The 19,273-nt window shown below is 36.1% G+C and overlaps 1 protein-coding gene across 5 annotated transcripts in view; it reads right to left on the reverse strand.

Moving 5' to 3' along the window:
• The window catches only part of KIAA1328 (KIAA1328 ortholog), a 338,142-nt gene that overhangs the window by 55,959 nt on the left and 262,910 nt on the right, over positions 1 to 19,273 (reverse strand). For all 5 annotated transcript variants that reach the window (XM_046671427.1, XM_046671426.1, XM_046671429.1 and 2 more), the window contains one exon: positions 2,997 to 3,178. In XM_046671427.1, coding sequence (XP_046527383.1) covers positions 2,997 to 3,178 — 182 coding nt within the window. The remainder of the gene's footprint in view (positions 1 to 2,996; positions 3,179 to 19,273) is intronic.

Here is a 19,273-nt window from a genome sequence, read left to right on the forward strand (position 1 = left end):
GGTTCTTATAGAAGAGAATCAGTGATGGTTCTGGAAGAGGAGGTTCTAGGCAAGCTAGGAGAGAACAGAAACACTGCTGCACAGGGAGGAAAAAAGACAAATGAAGACTGGGTATTTCCAGATTTATGCCTTTGGCTTAAAAGTTCTTGACTCAAGTTTAGATTTTCCTAAGCAATGTCTCCTTGATCCACATAGCTCAACAAAAGCAACTAAAATAGAACTTTCCAAGCATTGATGACTGAAAAACAATTTACATTTTAAGCATAATTCTGACAATACTGTGCACATTTTTGCAATCATGACACTGTTTCCTGAGACAAGAATCGTGTCTTTTTTACATGTTTAGTATTAATAAAGGTGACAGAATAGTGAGGAGCAGACAAGAGGTAAAGGAGTAGGAGACTGATAATAAAGATTAATGGTCCTGCAGTAAAGGTCCTATGTAGGACTTTATGATTAAAGGACAACAAAAGATATAAAACATAAGAAAAGAATTTAAAAAAATTCAGACACACTAAAGAGGGGAAAGCAATTAAGGAGATACTAAACCGAGCAGTGTAACTCAGGCAATTAGTGCTAGGTCATCGGCCTCATGATAAACAGGTGTCCACACCCTTGCAGCACACCTTGGAAAGTCCGTCTCCCATTCGGTGGGTGCCACAGCAAATGCCAATGCAGCAACTTTGCCCTGTACTGTAATCTGTGTAAACCTCTGCAATGGGCAGAATGGCTCCAGGGGGCAGCTTCAGCTACCTCAATGATCAGGTATACCACTGCCAAGGGCTCCAAATTAGAATGAGAGAAAAATACAAGACAGCCTTTCTAATGACTAGGAAAAAAAGTTAATAATTCCTGTGAATATTTTAAAACAAAACTCTTTTAAAAAGATGAAAAAGTTTCTATTTTCTTCACTGCAACACTACAACCCCTCCCCCCAAAAACGGAAGAGGAAAAAAAAAAAGCTAATGAAAAAAATAAAACCATGAGTGAAAACTGTTCCTGAAAACTTCGCCAGAATTGTAACAGCTTTCTCTTGGTTAAATTGATTGGTGGAGCAACATTATAAAATGACTAGTAGGATTCACTGTGCACAACGGAAAGTGCTGAAATGTCAGCATTTCTGAACCCCTGTTAGTCAAAAATGATTTTGTTTCAAATTAGAAATTGATTTTTTTGGACACAAGCCCTTTCCAGGCTTCTGGCTTCTGTAACTGGGCCCGGGAGAGATTAAACCTCTACCGCGGCAAGGACTGGCCTGATGATGCTTTTATCAAAGTGCCTTTTCACTGGATGCTTTCTAATGTTGCTGTGCTCTTAACCAATACCAGAAGTTATTCGTCCCTTTGCTATTACACTACATTTTTCTCATTTTGCTGTTTTATTTTAGTGCTGACATACAACACAAATTTGTTGACAAGTTAACAGAAGCCTACGCTAAGTCTTGCAGCAGAACCACCACACCCATTGTGACTGCTTCTCCACTCTCCAAAGTACAAAGTAAGAGTTTCCCATCTCTGAAGGACTACTAACCGAGAAAGTAAAGAAGATTCTATCTCGGATACTGAAGCTCCTCAATTTCATTTTTGTTTCTGGTAGCAAAGCCTGAAAAGACAAAAGTTGTTCTAAGTTGTCCTAAAGCAGTGGCGGTCTGCAGAACTTCTGCCACGTGTCAAACAAAATGTACTTTTGCTTTTGTTTCAAATTGTGGATAGCCTCCCTTCTGAAGTTTGGACTAATTATCATCTCTCAATTGTCTGGGAGAGGATTAAACAATTTCTAGATTAATCATAGTTAAAACCAAAAGACATGACAAAGCTGGCAGCTGATAAGGAAAGACAGGGCATAGCACACCTGCAAGATCTTCTCAGAAAGCAATGCCCGTTGCTCAGATAAATAAATGTGAGAGTGGCTAGAGAGATTATGAAAAGTTGGTTTCTTAAGATCAGAGGTGGGCAGGTGCCAGCCCAGTGAAAAAAGAGGTAAATAAGAAGGGAATCAGGGGCCGGCCCCGTGGCCGAGTGGTTAAGTTTGCATGCTCCGCTTCAGCGGCCCAGGGTTTCGCTGGTTCGGATCCTGGGTGCAGACATGGCACCATTCGTCAGGCCACGCTGAGGCAGCATCCCACATGACACAACTAGAAAGACCCAGAACTAAAACATACAACTATGTACTGGGGGGATTTGGGGAGAAAAAGCAAAAAAAAAAAAAAGAAGGGAATCAGGGTTAATGACTGTGAGTAAGATGACTGGGAAAGAGGCATGAGCAGCAGAGGGCTCCAAGACCTTCTTTGGCCCTTTGTCTTCTGCGTATCTCTTCTGTACAATGAACCTCAGACTTGTTCCACTCTGCTCCAAAGTCCTCCCCTCAATAATTCCAGAAGAGAATGAGCCAAAAGCCACTCCAGAAGCAACTGGGAAACAATTAAATTTGACTGCTTCACTCAATATTTCACACAGTTATTTATAATTGATTTCTTTAAAAATATCTATGACATATAACATAGGAAGAATTATTGGCACTTAAAAGACTGCTAGGCAATATATGCTTAGGACTTATGAGGTTTTGTTTTAGCCGCAATGTAGAACTATCCATGACCTCTCCTCCACTCTCCCCATATTTCCAGTTAATTGATTAACTGTAGTTAGAATTTACATTCCCAGCAGATTTATGTTCAATTTCTTGTCCTCTTTACTCACTTTGAACATTATTTTGTGTCTATGACCATACTTACTGCTGAATAATTCTTACAGTTTGCTGCTTGCAAGAAGAGGGACAAATTGGGTCGTTTCTCACGTGAGTATTCTAAGAGAAATGTTGATGCAATTCACTGATGCGGTAGATGTGCTACCTCTGGCCTTGCAGGCACGTGTCAGTTTGTAACATATGTAACTCATGCTCAGGTTGTAGGAAATCATCTGGAGTTCACGACTAACAGCCAACAACAACCACCTGCTGCCAAAAGTTTCTCATTTTGCTACTACATGTGCTAAGCTTACCTCTCTGGGGTCGACATGTATCTTTCTTTTGACATGTCCACAGGGCATCATCTTCCATATGTGACTGAAACCCAACTGTCTTCTTCTCACTTCTATTCTCTCCACTGTTAGTGGACTCTGGGTAGTTTCTGATGGATGGTGATGTTCCAAGCAGCCAGCCATCACATTTTGACTTCAATAAACTGAAAAGGACAAACATCAATGAACTGTGGATAGCACAGAAGGGGGTACAGATCACACAAAGGCAGATAAATTCAGCATGAGTTGAAATGCAATCCATGGCAGTAAGAACTTTCTTTTTCTTCTTACTTTTATTGAAGAATAATTTAAATAATTTACTGAAGGTTTATTTTGTGTCCTGCCACAAAAATTTTGGAGAGTAAACGGTCTTTATCTTCAAAAAGCCTACATTTGGAGCTGGGGAAATGAGAGTCAGATCCATGAACTGCTAAGAAAGCCACAGAGTATGACTCAAAACCAGAATATCTACAGAAATAAAAAGTATGCTAAAATAAGACTTGCATAACTAAAATGTTTCTAAGTACTAAAAATGAACCTTCGGAATTAAAATATCACCAATTTGCTTCAAAATGCATTTGTGTTTGCCATTTTCAATTGTTATCATATTTCTTATGTACCTAGAGTATGTAAGGAGTAGTACAATAGCGCACGTGGAAGAATTAGTCTCTGTCCTCACATAATTTCATTATAAAGTCAACAAGGCAAATACGGAGTAAAGCGAATTTTAATGAAAATAAACAAATGCACATATGGTTTTCTAATAAACTGTGTTCCCACCATTAGCACATTTTCTCTTATAACAGTTCATTTTTTAGAGATGTTCTGATGATGTATATTCCTTACTATTCCTCCGGCCTTTTCCTTCTAACTTAAGTTCACCACAGACTCATGACATTTTGGTTTTGTCTTCCCCATGCCCATAAACAATGTGAAAATTAAAATAAAAAAAGAGGACTTTTCCTCAAAAAGTAAGATTTCAAAAATTAAGATGTTTAAACTCCCCAGAAGCAGAGGTAATCTCTAGATAAGAACAAGTTGATAGAGTATTACTGGATCCATTACTAATCACAGATGGCCCTTGACCAGGATTCAAATTACGTAAACCCTTCAAAGTATTGGGCTTCTGATTTGTGTTGATCAGGATTTTTAATAATGTTTGCTCTTATCATAATTTATTAATAAAAACCAAGAAATTAAATGGCTTTATGTTCAGAATGATATAAGGAAAACAAAAACTATTGGCACTATGGCTTTATATGGGCATAAGGCAATATATTAAATTTGCGTTCTTTAAAAAATTTTTTTTTACCAGAACCCAGGATCACTTCCCATGTGGACCCATCAGCGGATGTATACCTTAGCTCATATAACTTCTTATTCATGAGACAGGAAAATAGAATAAAACTACCTCACTGTGAATGTAAGGTAAATTTACCTCAACCCAGAAGCCAAAAACCCAGGCAAATGCAATGAAAAGTCAATGTGACCAAGACAACTGGCTTCCCCCAAATTCATTCATTCTCTGTTCAGCTGAGCTCCCAGTACTAGTTAATGCTGATCACGTTCAATACTGATTGCTTCCTGCTTCTTTACCCCATTTTACATAGAAACTTTTCTGTACCTTTATTCCAAACCCTATCCTGGGAATCCTCTATCTCAACAGCGGACTTGGCTTTTAATTTCCCTAAAATAAAGATGGCTATATTAAAATTTTCTCCTTTCATTTGCATTTATTTCCATCTTTATTCATCTACTATTCCTTTTAATGTCTCAGAAGAAAATTATACCTTTGTTCATACTCTTGATACCATTGACCTATGCTGTGTCCACGGCCTCTCAATGATCTCTTTTTCTTTTTTTTCTTCTTCTGCCCAAAGACCTCCACTACATAGCTGTATATTGTAGTTTTAGATCCTTCTGGCTCTACTGTGTGGGACACTGCCTCAGCATGTCTTGATGAGCAGTGCTAGGTCTGTGGCCAGGATCTGAACCGGCAAAACCCTAGGCTCCCAAAGCAGAGGGCACGAACTTCACCACTCAGCCACGGGGCCGGCCCCAATCTCTTTTTCTTATAATTTACAAACTCCTCCTCCTCTCAACTGGTTTCTTTCCTAGGATTATAAACTGGATCGAACTTCCCATTAAAAATCAAAACCTAAACCTAAAACCAAAAACTCTTCCCTTAAGTGGGAAAGCATAATACTACTTAGTGTCAGTGAGGGTGTGGGGACAACAGCATCTTAACACACTTACTGAAGGAACTGAAAATTGGTATAGCCTTTTGGTGGGTGATTTGTCAACACAAAATAAAAATGCACCTACTGTCCTAATAATCCTACTTTTAAGAAGTTATCCTACAGAATTACATATACAACAGCATAAGAATAACTACACAAACAATAGCATGAGAATATTTGTTTAAAGATGGTCATTGCAGAATTATTTGTAACAGTGAAAAACTGAAAGCAAATATTCAATAGGAGGAGTAAATAAACAACAGTACATCCATCATAAAGAATACTCTTCAGCCGTTAAAAAGAATGAGGTAGTTTTCTATACTACCATAAAGAAACTGAATGAACACTATTAAATAAGAAAAAAAAAGCAATTTGCTGTAATAGAATGTATAACGTGATCTCATTTTTGTAAAAACAAAAATATATAAAAAATATTTTTAATTTCTGGATGGATAAATACCAAACCAGAGAAGAGAAGTAGAAATGGAGTGACTGAGGGAGAGATTTTTATAATTTAATTTATATGCTTCAGAATATTTCATTTCTTCCAATAGGCATGTACTTTGGTAATTAAAAAACAAAAACTTTTACCATCTTCTTTACATTACCAACTTCTCTCTCCTTCACTTCTCTGCCAAACTTCTATAAAAGAGTAATTAATTTTAACAGACATGCCTACTAAAACAATTTTTGAAGAACAAATATAGTGACCTTTTCTCTTCCAACAATCTTGTTTGTTCCTGGACCACTTCACAGCAATTGGCTCCTTTCTTAAAACTTTTTTCTTTGGACTTTATAACGTATGATCTTGACTGTTTTTCTAGTTTTAGGAGGCTTCTACCCATATTCTTTTACTGGGAACTCTTCTGCTTCCTTCCTCTTAAATGCAGGCATTCCTGAAGATTCCGTCCTTTCCTTCTTTCTCAGTGAACCTTGCCACACAACTCTACCTTCAGGTATGATTTCTAAAGAGATTCTTCCAGCCCACAGTGCTCTCCAAAACAGCTCGTCTGACCAAGTATCTGGTGAAACATTGTGAAGGGATGTCTTGTCATACCTCCCAAACCAACTCATGATGAAGCAATGCATTATCTTTACCTGAAACCAGTTCCTTCATCTGTTTCTATTCTCATTTAATGACACCACGATTCTCTCAGTCACTCATATGAAAAACATCAGTTATCTCAACTTTTGCTTTCCTTGTTCCTGTTCAATAAATTGCCAAATCAATCATTCCTTTATACAGTAATGTGTTGCTTAACAATGGGGATACATTTTGAGAAATGTGTGGTTAGGCAATTTCATCATTGTATGAACATCATTGAATGTACTTACACAGACCTAGATGGTATAGCCTACTACACACCTAGGCTACATGGTACTAATCTTACGGGACCACTGGTGTATATGTGGTTGTTGTTGACTGAAACTGAAATGTTGTTATGTGGCGCATGGCTACATATTCATCAGATATTTATTGAGGGGACACTCTGTGGGCTTCATTATGTGCTATGGGGCCTGGGTGGGCAAATACAGAAAACAACTATTTGTTGAGCACTTGATATATGCTAGGCACTCGATATGCAAACATGAGCAAGACCTGGTTCCTGTTCTCCAAGTGATTTTAGTGGTGGAGACAGAGAAACAGATCTTTTTAAATATGATATGATACATGCTACGATTCAGGAATACAGGGTATTAATCAGAGCACGAAGACAAGGCTTCTAACTCTATCTACATAACGCAAAGGAAATTCCTGAAGAATTCAAACTAAATTTTGGAGGATAAGCAGGGGGATAAGGAAGGGTGGACATATGTTCTAGGCAGAAGAAAACAGCATAAGCAAATATATCAACAAGAAAAACTTCACCATATATTTTGGGGAGAAGTGGAAGATGAAGAAGGATAGGAATAGTTCATATCATGAAAGGTTTGGCTTCTCATGTCAAGACGTGTGGCAAGGCAGAGTCACTGAAAGGCTCTAAGGGGAAAAATGACACAATCCAACAGGAATTTATGAAAAATTACTCTAGCACCATTTAGAGAATGGGCTGAAAGAAGCTGGATGAGCGGAAGGCTGCTGAAACAGCTCTGATAAGACATGATGAGGGTCTGAAATAGAGAAGCACTAGTGGGAATGGAAAGGAGATAGCTCTTAAAACATAGGATTTAAAATTGGCAGAACTTGATACGTGTTTGAATATGAAAAGCGAGGGAGAAAAAGGAGTTGAGGATGATTGGCAGAATTATTTGTGGATAAACAATACAGAGAAGGTTTGGGGAGGGTGGGAGAAATTAACTGTAGCTTGAGATGCCTATGGAACATCCGGGAAGATATTTCAAGAAAGCAATTGAACCAATGACTCTACAGCTTTTTGCTAGTTGGCTGAGTGACTTCAGGGTGGTGGGGCTCAGAGACAGAGTTGAAGAAGTATATGGTTCACTTTCAATTTTCTTGATGAAGGACAAGGTAAATTTATTCTTGTGAGTGAAAGAAATGGGTATTGAGGAGAGGGTGAAAGTTTGGAGTACGTATTGAGGGAATTCAAGATAAAAATGACACAGAACAAGGAAAAGGTTGTCCTGAAATGTTGAAGGCCTAACAATTAGAAATTATAAATTTGTATCAGGGCTCAGGTGCACAGATGTAGAAGCAGAGAAAGCGTGAAAGCCCGAAACAGGGTTAGGATTTTATTGGGAGGGTGCAGCAGATTGGTGGTCAAGGTTCAAACTCCAACATCCTGCACCAATACAGTCCCCAGTATGAAAGCCCTCCCCACCTGCACAAGCTCTGATGTTCTGTGCCAAGCTGCCCCTTCTGTGGAGCAGGTTCTCACACCTCATGATCAAATTAACCTGGGGATATGATGCGAGGTACGGATCAAGGTTCATTTTTTTCAGTATCTATATCCAGTATATCCAGCATTATTTGCTTAAAAGACTTTCCTTTTTCCAAAGAACTGCTTGGTACTTTTTTAAAAAAGCAGTTGAATATATGAGTGTGTGGTTCCATTTCTGGACTCTCTTCTGTCCCACTGACCTATTTATCTATCTTAATGTGAATGCCAACTTGTATTAATTACATAAATTAAAAAAAATTTTATTGAGGTCATAATAGTTTTTAACATTGTTAAATTTCAGTCGTACAGTATTATTTGTCAGTTCCTACATAAATGTTCCCCTTTACTCCTTATGCCCACCCCCAACCCCCTTCCCCTCTGGTAACTACTAAACTGTTCTCTTTGTCCCTGTGTTAGTTTATCTTCCACATATGAGTGAAATCATATGGTATTTGTCTTTCTCTGTCTCGCTTATTTCGCTTAACATAATACCCTCAAGTTCCATCTATGTCATTGTGAATGGGACGATTTTGTCTTTTTTTATGTCTGCATAGTATTCCACTGTATATATATACACCGTATCTTCTTTATCCAATCACCAGTCAGGTACTTGGGCTGCTTCCATGTCTTGGCTATTGTGAATAATACTGCAACAAACATAGAGGTGCATAAGTTTCCTTGAATTGTTGATTTCAAGTTCTTTGGATAAATACCCAGTAGTGGGACAGCTGGGTTGTATGGTATTTCTATTTTTAATTTTCTGAGAAGTCTCTATACTGTTTTCCATACTGGCTGCACCAGTTTGCATTCCCATCAGCAGTGTATGAGGGTTCTTTTTTCTCCACAACCTCTCCAACATTTGTTATTTTTGTCTTGGCAATTATAGCCATTCTAACGAGTGTAAGGTGATATCTTAGCGTAGTTTTGATTTGCATTTCCCTGATGATTAGTGATGTTGAACATCTTTTCATGTGCCTATTTGCTATCTGTGTATCTTCTTTGGAAAAATGTCAGTTCATATCCTCTGCCCATTTTTTGATCGTGTTTTTGTTGTTGTTGTTGTTGAGTTGTGTGAGTTCTTTATATATTTTGGAGATTAACCCTTTGTCAGATATATGATTTGAAAATATTTTCTCCCAGTTGATGTGTTGTCTTTTCATTTTGTTCCAGGTTTCCTTTGCCTTGCAGAAGCTCTTTAGCCTGATGAAGTCCCAGTTGTTTATTTTTCCTATTGTTTCTCTTACTGGAGTAGACACGGTACTTGAAAAGATCCTTGTAAGACCAATATCAAAGAGCGTACTGCCTATATTTTCCTCTAAGAGTTTTATGGTTTCAGGTCTTACCTTCAAGTCTCTGACCCATTTTGAGTTAACTTTTGTGTATGGTGAAAGATAATGGTCTACTTTCATTCTTTTGCATGTGGCTGCCCAGTTTTCCCAACACCATTTATTGAAGAGACTTTCCTTTCTCCACTGTATATTCTTAGCTCTTCTGCCAAAGATTAGCTATCCATAGATGTGTGGGTTTATTTCTGGGCTTTTAATTCTGTTCCACTAATTTGTGTGTCTGTTTTTGTATCAGTACCATGCTGTTTTGATTACTATTACTTTGTAGTGTATTTTAAAGTCAGGGATTGATTACACAACCTTTAGTTACATACCTAAAATTAGGTAGCATAAGTCTTTCAGTTTAATCTTTTATAACAGCAAAGACTGTCTTTACTATTCTAGGCCCTTCATATTGCTATGTAAATTTCAGAATGTTTGCCAATTTCCATAACAGTATGCTGGCATTTTGACTGAAACTGTATTGAATCTATGCTTCAATTTGGAAAAAACTGGTATCTTAACAATATTGAGTGTTCCAATTCAAGAACATGGTATATCTTTCTATTTATCAAATTTTCTTAAATTTGTCTCAGTAGTATTTTGTAGTGATCAATGTAGAGATTTTGTATATTTTTTGTTAAGAACTTCTAGGTATTTGATGGTTTTTGATGCTACTGTAAACCTTTTCTTTTATTTTATATTCTGTGTTTTTTTTTATCTATTGCTATATGATAGCAAATTGTGATATATAGAAATAAAATGGGGGCTAGCCCCGTAGCCGAGTGGTTAAGTTCGCGCACCCTGCTTCAGTGGCCCAGGATTTCAGTGGTTTGAATCCTGGGCGTAGACATGGCACTGCTGGTCAAGCCATGCTGAGGCAGCATCCCACATGCCACAACTAGAAGGACCCACAACTAAAATACACAACTATGTACCAGGTGGGTTTGGGAGAAAAAGGAAAAATAAAGTCTAAAATTGATTTTTATACATTGGACTTGATCTTGAATTCTGTGAGTGTGTTAAATTCACTTAATTCTAGCAGCTGTTTTCTATAGGTTCCTTAGGCTATTTCTATACAGACAGTTATGTGATGAGAACAACGACAATTTTACTTGTTTCTTTCCGATATTTTTCACGCCTGATCACACTAGCTAGGACCTCTGGTACAATACTGAATAGAAGTGGTAAGAGTGGACATCCTACCTTATTCCTAAAAGTATTCATCATTAAAGAGATGTATCTTTGTCTCTACCCTCTATTAGATTTCTAGTTTGATGAGTAATTTTTCTTCCTATAATGAATGAGCATTGGAAAACTTATGTTAAATGCTTTTTCTGCATCCATTTGAGATGATAGTTTTCTTCTTTATTATGTTAATGTGGCAAATCACATTGACTGATTTTCAAATGTTAAGCCAACTTTGCATTCCTGGGATAAACTTTACTTAATCAAGCTGTATTATCCTTTTTGTGTATTCTCGGATAATATTTTGTTAAGGAAATTTTTTGTTTTGCATTTACATTCATGAGGAAGATTGGTCTGCCATTTTCTTTTCTTCTAAGGCTTCTACCTGGTTTAGGTCTCACAAAAGGAATTGGGGAAATTTCTTTCTTCCTCTGGTCCAGTGGTTCTCAAATGGGGTAGAAGAAGAGGATTTTGCCACATAGGGGACATTTAGCAATGTCTGGAGAGGGCTTTGATTGTCACAATGAGGGGGGGGGTTGCTATTGCCATCTGATGGGTAGGAGACAGGGATGCTGCTAAACATCCTACAATGCAAACAACAGTCTCTCCCCACCCCCACCATGAAAGATTATTATCTGGTCCAAAATGTCAATAATGCCGAGGCTGAGAAACTCTGTTTTAGTCTCTGAAAGAATTTGCGTAAGATTGATATTATTTCTTATTTAGATGTTGGGTAGAATTTACAAGTGAAGTTTTATGGGTCTGTAGTTTTATTTATGGGAAGTTTCTTTTTTTTTTTTTTTTGAGGAAGATTAGCCCTGAGCTAACTACTGCCAATCTTCCTCTTTTTTGCTGAGGAAGACTGGCCCTGAGCTAACATCCATGCCCATCTTCCTCTATTTTCATACGTGGGATGCCTACCACAGTATGGCTTTTGCCAAGCAGTGCCATGTCTGCACCCAGGATCCAAACCGGTGAACCCCAGGCCACCGAGAAGCGGAACGTGCGAACTCAACCACTGTGTCACTGGGCTGGCCCCTGGGAAGTTTCTTAAATAGAAATTAAATTTCTTTAACAGATACAGGGCTATTAAGATTTTCTACTTTTTTTCTGGTAACAGTTTTGGTATATTGTCAGTTTCAAGGAATTTATAATATTTAAGTTGCCAAATGTACTTCAAAGAATTGTTCAAAATAATCCTTAATTACTTTTTGAAATATTGTTAGAATCTATGGTGATCTCTTCTTTTTCATTCCTGATATTGGTAACTTGTTTTCCTCTCTATAGTAGATTGATCATCTTGAAAAGGCTTATTAATTTTATTTACATTTTCAAAGACTCAGCTTTTGGCTTTGTAGATTTTCTCTATTGCTTCTTTTCATTTTCACTGCAAGAATTACCAAAGAATGGCTGCTACAAGCTTGAAAGCAGGACAGAAATATAGAAATCCTACAAACTGGGTAATGCTGGGAGAAATTGGAGTTCTGACACAGAATGGTAAGATACTGTTAATGTCCTCGACTTCAGCTGAGACATCAGAAAGTCCACATCCTAGACAAGGGCTTACTGTAAACCTCTAACCAAGCCTAAAATCAAGATGACAAAATAGACAGGGAGGAAGGGGTTTGGAGATTGAGTCTTAGCAATTTAGAATGGCTTGGGAAACATCCTGGGCTTTCCAGAGATCCCCCCTCACAAAGCATATAATCAAACCAATCCAAGTTCAAGGTGATTTAATTACCTTGAATTAAAGCAGGTAATTAAATTGCTGAGAAAGAGCAAAAATCAACACTTTTCAGAAAATAATAAAATCCACATCTCTGAATGTATTATCCATAATATCCAGGATACAATACAAATTGTCAGACACAAAAGAAAGAAAACAATGTGACCCATAGTTAAGAAAAAAAAATCAATTAAAATCAACCAAACATGGCCCAAATATTGGACTTAGCAGATAAAGACTTTATGTAAATCAGCTATTATAAATATGTTAATGGATATAAAGGAAAACATGTCTTTATGGATGAACAGACAGGCAGTCACAGAAGAGAGATAGAAACTCTAAAAAAGAATCAGATGGAAATTCTAGAGCTGAAAACTACAGTGGTTGAAATAAAAATTGGAAAAACAGAGATGAAAGATCAAAGAGTAAGTGAATTTTACGACAGAATCAACAGAAATGACGCAATTTGAAGAACATGGAGAAAAACACTGAAGAAAAATGATCAGTTTCAGGGATCTTAGAGACAATGTTAAGCTGTTTCAGAAACATAATTAAAGTCACAGAAGAAGAGACAGAAAATAGGATAGAAAAAAATTGAAAAAATCTATTTTAAAGAAATAATGGCAAAATATTTCCCAAATTTGATGAAAAACATTGACCCATAGATCAGTCAAACTGTTGAAAACCAAAGATAAAGAGAATCTTGAAAACAATCAGATAAAAATGTCGACCACTAAAGAAGAATAATGATCTTGACAGTTAACTTCTCAGCAGAACAATGAGGGCCAGAAGATAGTAGAACAATATCTTTAAAGTGCTGAAAGGAAAAAAAAAAAACCCCTGTCATCCCAGAATTCTGCATCTCATGAAAATACCCTTCAAAAATGGAGAAATAACATTTTCAAACAAACAAAAACAGGGAAAATTTGTTGCCAGCAGACTTGTAGTACAAGAAATAATAAAATGTATTTCAGGTTGAAAGAAAATGACACCAGATGGAAACCTGGATCTATAGCAAGAAATGATGAGTATCAGAAATACTACATATGTGAATAAATACAAAAGTCTGTATTTTCTTGTTTTTGTCTTAATGTCATTAAAAGATATATGAATGTTTAAGGCAAAAATGAGAACACTTATTATGGGATTTATAATGCACTGAGCTGTCATGTATATGACTATAATATTACAAAGAATGAGAAGGTAAATATACCTATACAACAGAAAAATTCTTACATTCTACATAAAATGGCACAGTATTAGTACTACATAGACTTTAATAAACTAGGGAAACATATTGTAATCCCTAGAGAAATCACTAAAAAAATACAAGGAAGTATAGCTAATAAAATAAGAGAAATAAAAAGAGAAAATTGAAAAAAAATTTTCTTATTATTTTCCCTTCCCCCCAAAAAAAAGCAGAGAAGGAGAAATAGAAGAAAAAAGAATAGATGAGATTAACAGAAAGGAGAAAAAAAGCAAAATGTTAGACCTACATCCAACAGCATCAACAATTAAATTAAATGAATTAAACACAAATTATACGGAAGAGATTGTCAGACTAGAGAAAAATGTAGAACCTAAACCATATGCTGTTTACAAGAGTCATACTTCAAATATAAAAGAATAAATAGGTTGGCATAAAAGGATGGAAGAAGATCTGTCATGCAAACAGTACACATGGAAGGCTGGAGGGGTTATATAATATCAAATAAAGTAGACATTAAGAAAAAGAGTAGGGCCGGCTCCGTGGCCAAGTGGTTAAGTTCGCGTGCTCCGCTGCGGTGGCCCAGGGTTCGGATCCTGGGCGCGGAGGTGGCACTGCTCGTCAGGCTACATTGAGGCGGCGTCCCACATCCCACAACTAGAAGGACCTGCAACTAAGATATACAACTGTGTACAGGGGGGGTTTGGGGAGATAACGCAGGAAAAAAAAGAAAAAAGATTGGCATCAGTTGTTAGCCCAGGTGCCAACCTTAAAAAAAAAAAAAAAAGAAAAAGAGTACTACCAGAGATAAAGAGAAACATTTCATTGTGATTAAAGGGCAAATCATCAGACACACATAACAATCCTAAATACATATGTATCTAACAGAGTTTCAAAATACACACAGCAATACTGATAGACTAAAGGAAAAAGTATATGAATTTATAATAATATCTGAAGATTTTATCAACAGATAGGAAAAAAAGACAAAAATTCAGCGGGTTAGAGGAGAATTGAGTAACACTACTAATCAATTTGATTGACATATACAGAAGATTACACTCAAGAGCAGAATATACATTTTTAAAAGTGCACATGGAAGAATATTAACCAAGATAGATAGTATGTTAAGCCACAAAACATATTTCAGTATATTTCAAAAGAATGAAATCTCATAGAGTATGTAATTTGACCACAATGGAGTTAAATTAAAAATAAAAAACAAGGTATCTAGAATAACTTCAAGTATTTGGAAGTTATGTAACATACTTCCAAACAACCTATAGGTCAAAAAAAAATCACAAAAGAAATTAGTAAATATTTTTAAATGAATGATAATAAAAATACAATGTATCAAGATTTGAGGGATACAGAAGCAGTACTTAGAGGGAAAACAACTTAACTGCTTGTATTAGAAAAGAATGCAAGTTTAAGATCAATGATATAATGTTCCATCTTATGAAGCTAGAGAAAAAAAGAGCAAAGCAGATATAAACTAAGTACAAGGAAGGAAACAATGAAGAGTAGAAATCAATGAAATAGACAAACAATAGAAACACAAAAGTTGGCCCTTTGAAAATATTAATAAAATTGATAAACTTCTTACTAAGACGAACTATGACAAATAGAAAACTCAACTTACAAATACCAGATATCAGAGGGGATATCACTATAGATTCTACAGATAGTAAAAGAATATTAAGGATATTTCATGAACAATTTTATGCCACTATATTCAATAACCAAGATGAAATAAAATGCACAGACTTCTTGAAAAATATAACTTGTTAAAACTAATTCAAGAGGAAACAGAAACTATGACTAGCCTCATATCTATTAAAGAAATTGAACTCATAATCAAACCATTCCCACAAAGAAAACCGACCAGATAGCTTCGTTTCACTTGTAAATTTTATCATATTTAAGGAAGAAATATTACTAATCTTACAGAAGTTTCGGTAAATAGGAGGCAACACTGCTCAACTCATTTTATGTTACCATGTGACACCAAAACTTAAGTTATTACAATAAAGGAATACTACAAACTAGTATCTCTCATGAACACAGACACACAATTCCTTAACAAAATATTAGCAAATTGAATCCAGCAATATATAGGAAGGTACTACATCACGGCCAAATGACTATTTTTTCAAAATGCAATGTTGGCTTAACATTAAAAAATAAATGCATGTAAATCATCACATTAAAAGAATAAAGGAGCAAAACCACATGACTAGATCAATAAATATAGAAAAAGCATTTGACAAAATTCTGACAAAAACTCTCAGCAAACTAGGAATAAAAGAGAACTTACTTCAATCTAATAAAGGGCATCTACCAAAAATCTATATTTAACATTACAGTTATTAGTGAATTATTGAATGTTGTTTCCTTGAGAGAAAAGCAAGAATGTCTTCTTTAACTACTTCTATCCAATATTGTATTGGAAGTTCCAGCCAATGAATAAAGCAAGAATAAGAAATAAAAGATATAAAGCTTGGAAAGGCATAACTAAAGCTGTTATTATTCATAGGCAATGTGACTGTAAACTTGAAAATCCCAAGGAGCCAAAAAAACCCCCCAAAACCAAAAAAACAAAAACGAACCAATCAAACAAAACCCTGCCAGAATACGTGCGTTTAGCAAGATTGTAGTATACAAGGTAAATATTCAAAAACCAATAATCTTTCTACATACCACCAATAAATTCAAAGAAAAGTGCGCAAGACTGTTATGTTGAAAACTACATGGCATTACTGAGTTAAATTTTAAAAGATCTAAATAAATTCAGAGATACACCAACTTCATGTGTTGGAAAACTCAATATTTTTAGGATGTCAATTCCCCCCAAATTGATCTAATCATAATTCCACTTCACTAATAGAAATTGATAATTGGAATCTAAAATTTAAAGACAAGAGCTTAGACTAGCTACAAGAATTTTTAATAACAAAAACAAAGTTGGAAGACTTACACTATCTCATTTCAAGATTTACTATAAAGCTAAATAATACAGACTGTGTGACACTGACATAAGAATGGACATATAGATCATTGGAATAGAAATCCATAAATGTGTGTGCCTGAGAGTACATATCCAACTGACTTTTGAAAAGTCATTAGGCAATTCACTGAAGAAAAAATAGTTTTTTCAATAAATGGTGCCAGAATAACTGGATATATGTACAGAAAAAAAAGTTTTTGAACTGTGAGCCTTACCTCACACTACACACAAAAGTATATTTGAAATGGATCACAGACAAGTGTAAAAGTTAAAACTATACAACTCCTATAAGAAAACACAGAAGACCTTTTTTTTTTTTTGAGGAAGATTAGCCCTAACTGTTGCCAATCCTCCTCTTCTTGCTGAGGAAGACTGGCCCTGAGCTAATATCCATGCCCATCTTCCTCTACTTTATATGTGGGATGCCTACCACAACACGGCATGCCAAGCGATGCCATGTCTGCACTCGGGATCCGAACCGGCGAACCCCAGGCCGCCAAAGCAGAATGTGCACACTTTGTTGCGTCACCGGGCTGGCCCGAAGAAGATCTTTTTAACTTGCGTCAATAAAAAGTCCTGCTCTTCAAAAACACCATTAAGGAAATAAAAGGCAAATCACACACTAGGAGAAAATATTCATAATACATATATTTGATGAAGGTTTTGCATCCAAAATATACAAAGAATTCCATGTTAAATAATTGTGTTGTTTACTCAGTTAAAACTGGTTAAAATATTTGACAGATACTTTACAAAAGAAGATATATGAATGGCCAATAAACAACAATAAAAGATGTGCATCATAATTTCTCATCAAAGAACTGAATATTAAAACCACAATGACATGCCATTTCACATCCACTAAAATGGCTGAAATGAAAATGTCTGACTATATCTAGCTTTAGCAATGACATAGAGCAAATAGGACTCTGACGCTTTGCTGGTGAGATTATAAAGGTATATAGCTTCGGAAAATAGTTTGGCAGTTACATGTATAGTTAAAAATAAACTTAGAATATGATACAGTAATTATATTCCTAGACCTTTACTTAAGAGAAAGAAAACATATCTACCAAAAGACTGGTACGCAGATGTTTATAGTAGGTGTTTTCTTTTTTTTCTGGCCAAATCTAGAAACAATCTAAATGCCCATCAACAAATGAACTGATAAACAAGTTGTGGTATACTTACACAATGAACTACCATAACTGCAGGCCCTCTAGGACCAGTTCAACTGACCCCATCTTATCAACAGAGTAATTAAGAGTTGTCTTTCAGGAACTGAGACCCCTTGTCCGGTTCAGACCAGTTGAGACCACCAACCCATCAATTGGGTCTGCGCAAATGCTTGATAAGTGGCCTTTTTGGCGTCAAGGAACTAAAAGCTACACCCTCAGATCATGGTAACACTGCCATTTTGTGAACATGCATCCCATGAAGAGCCACGAAGCTTGACCACACTTGCACAGATCGTCAATTACCTTACTTCTCCTTACCTCCAATCATCCGTCTCCACACCTCAGACCACCCTGCCCTTCATCCCGTAAATTGTGCCCCAAGCCCTGAAGACAGATCTGAGGGCACATGCCCCGTCTCCTCGCAGATTGGTCTCGCAATATACAGCTACATTTCTTCTCCCAAAAGCTGATGACATAATAATTGGCTTTTTTTATGCACAATGGGCAAGAGAATCCCAATTTTGTGTGGTAACACTACTACTCAGGAATAAAAAAGTAATGGACTAATGAAACATGGAGCAACACAAACATCCAAAACGTACGGTGAGTAAAAGATGCCAGAAACACACATACATACATTATTATTTCATTTATATGAAGATTTAGAACATCTAAAACTATCTCAAGTGATAGAAATCACATCATTGTCTGCCTGGGACAGAGGTCTGTGCGGGAACTTAGTGCAAAGTGGCACAAAGCACTGAGGTGGTGGGTACCTTCTATATTAATTGAGGTGTTAGTTACACAGGTATATCATCTGTTAAAACACATCAAATGACGTGTGCATTTTATTAAATGTAAATTATATTTCAATAAAGTTGATTAAAAAATAAAGTTGAAGAAAACAGCAGAAAAAATGCCACCAAAGAAATTTTTAGATATACTGAGATGTGTATCAAAATTAATAACTATATCTTATTTCCAAAACTACACAGATCCAGACAGTAAACTGAAGAAAGAATCATTGACCATGTACTGTCTACCATTCATTCACTGTGCGAGGCACTGTCAAGTCAAAATCTAATTGTCAGATGATCAGTGTTTCTTATCACTTCTTACAGTCCAGATAAAATGTGTACAAAATTCACTGAGGGGGTATGACTACTAAAGGACAACATTATTCACTGATATGATGAAATTATTAGGGATAGTTTTCTGTTATTTTTATACAGCATCTGTTGGAACTGTGAAAGTGATGGTAAAATGATGAAAATCAAGACAGCAGAAGAAAAGAGGTGGTTAAACTCATGCCATTTAGGACTGCCACACTGTATAACTCACTCAAGTTGCTAAGATTTTATTGAACTGTATCTCCATATTTTAATACTATAAAATATTAGATGGGAAACTCTGAGGAGCCCTGATTTAGGATGGGGGAAGGAAAAAAAAAATTAGTTCTTCAAGTTTTAAGAAAATTCTAATAATCCAAAGCTCCATGAACTTTTCTTTCTCTTTTGCCCAAATCTCATATCGCGACAGTTCTGTCTG

The sequence above is a fragment of the Equus quagga genome, chromosome 9 (assembly GCF_021613505.1).
Source record: "Equus quagga isolate Etosha38 chromosome 9, UCLA_HA_Equagga_1.0, whole genome shotgun sequence".
Lineage (NCBI taxonomy): Eukaryota > Metazoa > Chordata > Mammalia > Perissodactyla > Equidae > Equus > Equus quagga.